Source organism: Macrotis lagotis, chromosome 1, assembly GCF_037893015.1.
Source record: "Macrotis lagotis isolate mMagLag1 chromosome 1, bilby.v1.9.chrom.fasta, whole genome shotgun sequence".
NCBI lineage: Eukaryota > Metazoa > Chordata > Mammalia > Peramelemorphia > Peramelidae > Macrotis > Macrotis lagotis.
In genome coordinates this window covers 837,900,076-837,910,223 of record NC_133658.1, presented here as the reverse complement: position 1 = coordinate 837,910,223, position 10,148 = coordinate 837,900,076, and the positions used below count along the sequence as shown (strand labels likewise).

Sequence of the window (10,148 nt, the reverse complement as noted above, 5' to 3'; positions counted from 1 at the left end):
GTTTGAAAAATTGTAAAATTAGCTATACAGACTTAGAAACTTTCTTCTCGGCTCTCAGTAGCAATAAAAGTCTGAAAAACCTGGATTTGAGACAAAATTCTTTTAAGAAGGAAGACATAGAGCTGTTGTGTAAAGCCTTGGGAAATCAAAACAGCAACATAGAAGAACTGAGGTGAGTTCCCACATGGTACCTTGTAGATGTTCTGCTTGTATAAAGGATAGGAGTGCTTTAGGAAGAGACAGCAGCACCAACTGGGAATTGGAGAGTGAAACTTGTCTGTTGTAAACCAGGTTACAAAATAATCCATAGACAGAAAGAAAGGAAAAAAGAAGGAAGGCAGGAGGGAGCTGCAGTGCCCAATTGAAATTGTAGTTATGTGACCAATGGTACAGCTACTACTACACATAATATGTTCTTTGTCTTTCTGTCTGGAAGAAGCCCATGCCTTTAGAGAAGTGTTGCTATGACTTGCAAGTAAATTGACTTTAAGTGAGGGAGGTTGGAATTAATTTACCAGTCTAATTTCTCATCCGGAAGTATCTGAGTTGACTTGCCAGATATAGACCAGGAAGAGTGCAGTGGCTGCAGTAGCAGACCTTGGTCTTTTTAAGCTAAAGTTTTTACCAGGTCTCACTTTGATGGTCTCATTGCTCATTCTGTTATCTATGCTAGATAGAAAACAAAGGAAGCAAAGAATGTACTTATTTCCAAAAAAAAATTAATCTGGATTGATTGAGGAAAGACTCCAGTGTTTTTGACCAAAACAAAAACAGTTGCTATTTACATTTACTCTGAGCCTATCATGATCCAGACAGTGACCAAGTGAGAGTGCTTGCTCTGAAACCTACTGTGGACCAACCAATCAGAATCAGAATGATTTGAGGTCTATAAACACAAACTAGGTTCCAGGTTTCTAGGTTTCAAAATTTGCCTTCTTTTGGGTAGAGTACTTCCAAGTATGGGTTTGCTATTCTATTGGTCAGAAAGAAGAGTAAGGAAAGAAGAAAGAAAGAAAGAGAAAGAAAGAAAGAAAGAAAGAAAGAAAGAAAGAAAGAAAGAAAGAAAGAAAGAAAGAAAGAAAGGAAGGAAGGAAGGAAGGAAGGAAGGAAGGAAGGAAGGAAGGAAGGAAGGAAGGAAGGAAGGAAGGAAGGAAGGAAGAAAGAAAGAAAGAAAGAAAGAAAGAAAGAAAGAAAGAAAGGAAGGAAGGAAGGAAGCAAAGAGGAAGGAAGGAGGGAAGGAAAGAAGGAAAAGTAGGAAAGGAAAGCTGTAGAAAAAGGAAGTAATAGGAGAACATAAAAGGAAGTAAGGACAAAAAGGAAAGAAGGAACAGAGGGAGGAAAGGATAAGGGAGGGAAGGGAGGAAGAGAAATATGTTGCTCACCTGGCCAGCATTGAGGTAAGTCCTCCAACTCACAAAGGTAGTTTGTTTGTCTTTCAATATCAAAGAAGACCATGACATCAGGATCATGATGCCATGACATACAAGTGAATTGGATTGAAATGAGAGAAGACTGTTCAAAGTCACCAGACTCTTCAAGAACTTTCTGGGTCCAAGGACAAGACATAAATCAGGAAGAATGTAGATGGTGGTGGATGCAATGGGAGACTTTGGGCTTTTTAAACCAAGATCTATCCCACCACTCAGTTTTACTGAGGCAATTCTCATTCAGTGATTAAGGCCAAGTAAGAAATCAGGCAAGAATCACTGTTGCAGATCTGAGAATTTTCTTGAGCAAAAAAAACAAAACACAAAAAACAAAAACAGGTGTCCTAGATCTAGGACTGATGTAAGTATACCTGAAAAGTTCTTGAGGTGAAGACAAAGATCAGGAGATAGATGGCTCAGTAGTAAGTCTTAGAAGTAATAATGACCAAGTCAAGAGGTCTAGATTGGGGGTTTTTCCATGGAGTACCATCAGCAAAAGAGAGAAGGAAGCTCACTGTAGAATCATGCAAGCAGAAAATTGGATGTCTCTTAAAGGACTCAGGCTTATTTGATAAAAATTAGTTTATAAAAGGCAAACATAGGAAATGATGCTAGAAATGGTCCTGTCCTCCTGGTCCTGGGTCTCCGTTCCGTCCCCTGAGGTGGTTCCAGTCCCTGCCCCTGCCCAGCCAGGCCTGGCCCCAACTCCCACCCCCACCCTGGCCCCAGTCCTGACCCCTGCCCTGGCGCTGGCTCCTGCCCTAGCCGAGAGCAAGGCCAGCCCCACGGGAGGTGCAGGCCCCGGTCCTGGCCAGGGGGACATGTTGGACCGCCAGGCCTCTGTCCCAGTGTCCACAGCTGGGGGGACGACCCCCCCCAAAGGTGCCATGTCCAATGGGGTATATGTACTCCCGAGTACTGCCAACAGAAAAGTCAAGCTGGTTGTATCTAGCACATTCCTGGTGGACTTCCTTATGCAACTGGAAGACTAAATGCCCACAATTCCAGATGCTGTTACTGGCTACTATCTAAAGCAAGCTGGGTTTGAAGCCTGTGATCCCAGAATTGTCTGGCTCATCTCCGACATTGCCAATGATGCCCTGCAGCACTGCAAGATGAAGGGCACTGCCTCAGACAGGTCCAGGAGCAAGAGCAAAGATAGGAAGTATACCCTGACCATAGAAGATCTGACCCCTGCACTCAGAGAGTATGGAATTAATGTCAAGAAACCTCATTATTTCACCTAAACTCACCTCTTCCCTAGCTGGCCTGGGTGTGTGTGTGTGTGTGTATGTGTGTGGGATGGGCACAATCATATCAAACTTGAGCCTCTTGGCTGGGTCCTCATTCATGCAGATCTTCATGAGTTTACACACATGTGGGGAGATAACCTGGAGGAATGGTAGTTCGAAGGCCTTCCAGGGCAACCTGCAAACAGCAAGAATCCCAGGTTCAGGTTCTCTCTGTCCCATAAACCTGCTTCTCCCCTCCCCTTCCCCTCAACATGCCCCTGCAACCTCCAGACCTTCATGCCAGTTTCCATGTTGGAGAGGTCAACAAATGATACTTCCCTTGTCACTAGTTCCTGCACATGTCTGCAGAATGACAATTAATCTCCTCTGGCTTCTTCTGAAGGGCTGGATCAGGAGAGGATTGGAATAAGAACCTGATTCTTCCCCTGTCCCCCACCTCCAAAATAAATCTTCTTCTGCCTTCATCGCCCCTTACCCTCAGGAGTCACCCAGACAGGGGCATACATGTGCCCTGGACACTGGAAGGAGAATTTCACATCAGCCATGCTGATACGGGCAGTCATATCCTCGACAATCCAGGGGGGGAAACACAAGGCTGGTTGTAGTAGGAATCTGCTCAAAAGACAGCTGGATTAGACATCCCAGGTACACTGCAGCCTTAAGCCTCACCATGACACTTCGGCTATTGAGTGCATGTCAGGATATGAGGGGCTCCAGTGTATGCAGAAAGACCATCCCCCAGGCCATATCCAGAGCAAACTTGAAGGCTTGAGTCTGCTCAACAACAAAATCTGGGAGAAGGAAAGTTAACAGAAGGGGGAAGGTGTTACCTTAAGTCTAATCCTAGCAGTCCCAGACAACTATCTTCAGTCTCCTGCTCCTGCTCATACCCTCTGGTGTCCCCAGCTGTAATCCATCTTATAATAACTCACTGGTCCCTTTGTGAAGTACATTGTGGAGGGAGCCATAAGTCATCCAGTGGGTGATGAAAGTGGGTCTGGGGGCAGAGGGTGCTTGGCAAGGTCCCAACACAGGCAACATATTAGGGTATGAAAAAATCCTACAAAGATAAGACAGAATTCACATGCTGCTCTGTCCCTTTAGCTGCCCCCCCCTTCACCCTGCCTCCCCCAGGCACCAACTTCCTCACCTCAGCTTGAGATATTCCTCTTTAAAGTCTCTGCTCTTCCTTGTGCTCAAAAAGAAAAGAAAAGAAAAGAAAAGAAATGATGCTAGAATGAGTAGAATGTAGATTTTAAAGAAATGATTTTTCCATGCCAAAGATATTGTATTTTATCATAGAAGTTAGAGCCACTGAGAAATGTTTTGGTAGACTTTACATGGTTTTAAGAGCCAAGAGATGGGGTGGGGGGGCTAGGTGGCACGGTGGATAGAGCACCGGCCCTGGAGTCAGGAGTACCTGAGTTCAAATCTGGCCTCAGACACTTAATAATTAATTATCTAGCTGTGCGGCCTTGGGCAAGCCACTTAACTCTACTGCCTTGCAAAAACTTTAAAAAAAAGCCAAAAGACCAGGAGGGAAGAAACCAAGTTAGGAAACTATTACAAAGGGGCCACTAGTGGCACAGTGAATCGAGCACTGGCCCTAGATTCAGGAGGACCTAAGTTCAAATTTGAGCTTAGACACTTATAATTATGGAACTGTTTGACCTTGGGCAAGTCACTTAACCCCATTGACTTGCAAAACCAAAAAAGAGGAAGTTATTACAATAATCCAAATAAATATTGTGATTGCCTGAAAAAGACTTGTATGAGTAAAGTGAAGAGAATGTATGTAAAAGATGTTGTAGAGGTAGACTCAACAAGAAGGAGCATGAAGCATAAAGTGGGGAGCTCTGCTCATCAGTGTTATTTTCTGCTGTAATGGAAGATGTTCAAAATAGAGCCTAAATAGAAGAGGGATTTTTAGTCTAAAGAGACTATCCATTGGATAGTTCTCTTTAGATGATATTGTATTAAACAACATCAATCACTAGAAGTCTTCAAAACCTCTTAGGTGAGAGCCATAAAACCTCTAAAGTGTTTGATCTAACAATCCACTTTGGAAAAATCAAGTATATAAAGAATGTCTACCAACTACAGTGACCTCTTCCATGTCACTTTAGATTCATGTTGATGTCATCTATCCTTAGAAGTGATCATCATCATCATCCCCTACCCATTTCTCTCCATTCTGTCTACAAGAATAACATGGGGCTTTTATTAAATCCTTTGCTAAAATCTTGATGAAACCTGTCTATACTACTTTACCTTTGCTTCTCAGTTAAGTAATACTGGCAACAAAAGGACATTTTCAGTTGGTCTGAACTTGCTGAAGAAGATCTCTTAGTAATCACCAATTCCATTTTTGTATCTTCACTAAGAATCTTGATAATTCTGAAATTTTCTCAAGAATTTAATTCAAAACCAGCACTACTACTATCACTACCATAACTAGTACTACTACCACCACCACCACCACTGCTTCTACTGCTGCTACTACTACTACTACTACTACTACTACTACTACTACTACTAGTAGTAGTACTACTGCTACTACTATTACTCCCACTAGGGGTGTAGGATGTACCCAAGGAAAACTAGTACCTCTTGTATGAGGGTTGTCAAACCCTTTTCAGGACTGCTTTTCACCCTTGATGTCCACCAGAGCCACCTAGCTACCACCTGTGGTTCCAAGAAACTGTATCATGCACATTGGCCACAGCCTAGTAAACTGTTTTTGCAGGGGGTCTAAATCAGTTGAGGATATCCTAGGGAGTCTCCTATTTTTCAGTGAATTGTGGGGAGTTGTTTAGCCCAAGTATGTGAAGTCTTCCACTGGTGGAAAGGGAGGGTGAGAACCATTCATTCCAATAGCTATGAAGGCAGTTGAAGCAGATACTGTGGAGTGCTTAGAGCCTGGTTAGACATCAGAGATACAAAGGTCATCCACTGCATCTAGAATCATCACCAATTGTATTGACTCTGTCAAATTGCTGGATCATAATTGCTTTGGAAGAGAGGATGAGTTTCACTAAAATCCAATTCTCACAAGCATCAAAAATCATCACCCATACTACTTTATCAAGATGGGCTGAACACTTCCATTGTGTTCTGAATAAACTGTCATCAGTCAATGGAGAAGCCATTGACCCTCTGCCTCATGTTGAAGTCAATCAGGACCTAGCTGAAGTTTCCAATGAAGAAGTTTTGAATGTTGTTAGGCTTCTTTCAAATGACAAAATATCTGGGTACTGATTCTATTCTAGCTGAGATCTACAAGGTGGGGAGAGTTCATTGCTCATCCAAAAGGTGACTGAAATTTTCCATGTTATATGGTATGAAGAATTCAAGGATGCCTCCATTGTCCATCTCTATAAAGGTAAAGTTAATAGATTGTCCTGTGACAATCACAAGGTATTTTTGTTTTATTCATTGCTGGTAAGATTTTTTTTATTTTATTTTTTTTTCATTGCTGGTAAGATTCTTGCCAGAGTCCTTCTCAATAGGCTGATCCTTCACCTGGAAGATGGTAACCTCCCTGAGAGCATGTGTGGCTTCAGAAAGGATTGAAAAGCAGTGGATATGGTGTTTGCTTCCTGACAACTCCAGGAAAAATGCCCAAAACAGGGGATATGTCTGTTTGTTAATCTGATCAAAGCCTTTGATACTATCAGTTGTGAGGTCTCATGGAAAATAATGACCAACTTTGGGGCTCTGGTGAAGTTTGCTGATTTCATGACATCACACTTGCCTGGGTTCTAGATAGTGGACTCTTGAGATTTTCTGGTTACCAATGGAGTAAAACAAGACTGTGTTCTTGCTCCTATGCTTTTAGCATGATGTTTTAAGTCATGTTTTCAAGCTCCTTCTCCAAGGATGAACATGGCATCAAGGTCATCTACTGCACTGGTGGTAAATTCTTCAACTTGAAATGGCTACAAGTCAAGACCAAAGTGGAAGAAGTGTTGGTGCATGATCTTCTGTTTGCAGATGACTGTGCAATTAATTAATGCAACCTCTGAAGCAGGATGCAACAAAGTATGGATTGATTCTCTGTTGATTGTGCTAATTTTTATCTAACAATTACTACCAAAAACACACATGTGCTCCATCAGCCAACAACACACCATCCATGTGTGGAACCATCGATTACAGCAAAAGGAGTTCTGTGGATAAGTTCACATACCATGGTAGTGTCATTTCCAAGGAAGAACACATTGACAATGAAGTTGACACAAGCATTTCCAGAGCTAGCTTAGTATGTGGGAGACTCTGAAAGAAAATGTCAAAGAGAAGTGGTATTAGACTGATTACCAAACTCAAGGTCCACAGATCCATTGTGTTGACCTCTTTGCTGTATGCCTGTGAAACCTGGACAGTCTACCAGCACCATGTCAGAAACTGAATTGCTTCCATTTAAATTATCTTGGGAAGATTCTGAAAATCACCTGACAGATGGAGATACCAGACTCCAAGGTCCTTACTAGAACTAAACTTCAAATCATTACAGCATAACTAAGAAACTTCAACTATGATGGAATGGGCATGTTGCAGAATGCCAGAAATATGCTGGTCAAAAAACTATTTTATGGAGAACTCACACCAGTGGAGAAACTCACAAGGGAGTCAGAAGAAGCAAAACTGAGACACCTTGAAGGTCTCTCTTAAGAACTTAGAATGGATTGTACATCATGAGAGACACTGGCATGGGGCCATCCAACATGATGTGACTTCATCAGTGAGTGCGCTGCACTCTATGAGGAGGCAGAATGGAAGCAGCTCAAAAGAATCATGACATAAATAAGTTTAGAGGAAACACCCCAGATATCCACATGGATTATTTGTGCCTGACCTGTGGTAGAGCATTCTGAGCATCTGACACACTGTAATTTGTCTCAAATGTAGCAATGGTATTTTGGTCTTCTTCAATAATGAAGGACAAGAACCAATATTTGGGCTGGAGTCCTGGCCATTCAAGGGTATAGACTGAACAGGCTATAAATAAGTTTAGAGGAAACACCCCGGATATCCACATGGATTATTTGTGCCTGACCTGTGGTAGAGAGCATTCTGAGCATCTGACACACTGTAATTTGTCTCAAATGTAGCAATGGTATTTTGGTCTTCTTCAATAATGAAGGACAAGAACCAATATTTGGGCTGGAGTCCTGGCCATTCAAGGCTATAGACTGGTGATGTCTTGGTTAGTGTGTTTTCTCTTGCTTTACATTCATCTTGGTCCACATTATTCGTGTCTTTTATTGATAGGGACTTCATATTATTATTATTTTTCATTGATAAAGTTTTGCTAAGAAACCCATGTTATACATTACTTTTACTACTTAAGGAATCCATATTATGACTTTTACCATTAGGGATAGCACAAAAGTTATGTACAATCTCATGATCTTCTTCACATTCCAGGAAATTCAATTACTTTCCAACATAATTAGACCAATTCACATTCCACTAACAATGCGTGATTTGTGCCTATTTTTTCATAGCTCTCTAATATTTCTCATAATTTTCTTTTGTCACCTTGCCTTTCTAAAGGGTATGAAATAAAACTTCAAGATGCTTTAATTCATATTTCTTAAATCGTTAACAATTTATGGTACTTTTCTTACATTGTTGATGGTTTGTATTTCTTTCCTTTAAAAATTGCCTGCTCATATGTACAAAGGGCTATAAAACCATGTATTCCCTTTGATTTAGTAACACTAATAGGTCTATATCCTAATAAAATCCACAAAAGGAGGGGGGGGAAAAGGAAGTCACTTTTACGAAAGTTATTTTTAGCAATTTTTTGTGGTGGTTAAGAATTGGAAATTGAAGGGATGCCCATCTATTGTTGAATGGCTGAACAAGATTATAATGGAATATTATTGTGGTATAAGAAATGATTATCAGGCTGATTTCAGAAAAACTTGAAAGATGTACATAAACTGATACAAAATAAAATGAGTGGATGAAGGAGAACATTGTGTACAATAAGTACAGTATTGGGTGATGAAGAATTTTAAATGACTTAGCTATTCTCAGAAATATAATGATGCAAGACAATCCTATAGGCCCTATGATGAAAAGTCCTACTTCCAGAGAAAGAATTGATGTCTGAATATAGACTAAAACACACTATTTTTCATTTCCTTCCTTTCTCTCTTACTTTATTTCTTTTGAGTGTTCTTGTACAAAATAACTAAAATGGATATATCTTATAGGACTGCACTCATATAACCTATATCAGATTGTTTACTTGTTCAAGGAAGGGTAAGGAAATAGTGGGTAGGACAGAATTTTGAACTCAAAACTTAAAATAAAGGAAGAATGAAAATTGTTTTTGTATTTAATTGGGAGAAAATAAAATATTATTTATGTCTGCTTATCTCCTTTTATCATTTATCTATTGAAGAATGACTTCTTATAAATTTAAATGTTTCTTTTATAACTTGACATGTGACCATTTTTTGTACTTTACTATAAAATAAATTATTGATCAAAACAGCACAAGACTCATATACACACAGAGAGAGAAAGTATCTGACTACTAACAATTTAGAGACTTTTCCTCTTTTTCTTGGTCTTCTAGACCTCTTCTATCAAGATATCTTTGCTCAGGGCATCTTCCTTCTCCTTCAAAGCTTTATTCTTCTATTTTAACTCTCTGTACTCCTCAGATAGTTCCTCTTGCACTGCTTGCTTTTGTTGGCTGTAATGTGTGGTAGCTGTTTTGATCTTTAGCTTTTTATCCACCTTTTTGTCATTTGGAGGAATGCAGAGAAGTGGGTGTCTTTTTTGGGTGACTGCAATGTTGCTGCCAAAAGCCTTGAAAAGAAGTATGGTTTCTTCATAGGATTTTGTTGCTGCCACCTCCAGAATTCCATGCCAAGAATTTGTGGGGGAGGGGAGTTGAAGGTGGGATCTGGGGTAAGGGGAGGGTGGGGCTGGAGAGGGCAGCTGACAGAATGGAAGCAAACTCTGGCTGGACAGGCATGAAAATGACCCCATGTGATCTTTGTCAAAGAAAACTGATCCAAAGATTCTCTTGCCCCATTCATTGGTTTTCTTCCCTATTTCAGCTGCATTGATTTTGTTTCTATAAAAAGTTTTATTTAATCAAAATTTAGATTTAAACTTTTATGATTCTCTCTATCCTTTGTTTAGTCATTAACTCTTCTAAAGGGGGGCATTAAAAATAATACAAAACAAACCAACTCATTTCTATTGTAGCCTAATGAATTCTTTTTTAAAAATTCTGAATCTGACAAATGCAAATGGTATGACCTCTTCTCTCTCTCTCTCTCTCTCTCTCTCTCTCTCTCTCTCTCTCTCTCTCCCCTCTCTCTTTCTTTCCCTCCCTCCCCTGAGGATGTTGTTCTAAAAGGGCTGTGAGTTTGATCCCTTTCCCCAGAAAATGAATGATAACAGTGAAATGAAATTCTCATTTCTTCTTTGCTTGTGCTTC

General features: G+C 40.4%; 1 protein-coding gene and 1 pseudogene across 2 annotated transcripts in view; both read left to right on the top strand.

The window, feature by feature from the left end:
- Positions 1-10,148, top strand: part of LOC141508602 (NACHT, LRR and PYD domains-containing protein 12-like) — a 122,879-nt gene that overhangs the window by 101,472 nt on the left and 11,259 nt on the right. For both annotated transcript variants that reach the window (XM_074217381.1, XM_074217380.1), the window contains exon 12: positions 2-172. In XM_074217381.1, coding sequence (XP_074073482.1) covers positions 2-172 — 171 coding nt within the window. The remainder of the gene's footprint in view (position 1; positions 173-10,148) is intronic.
- Positions 183-9,073, top strand: LOC141508611 (transcription initiation factor TFIID subunit 10 pseudogene; annotated as a pseudogene).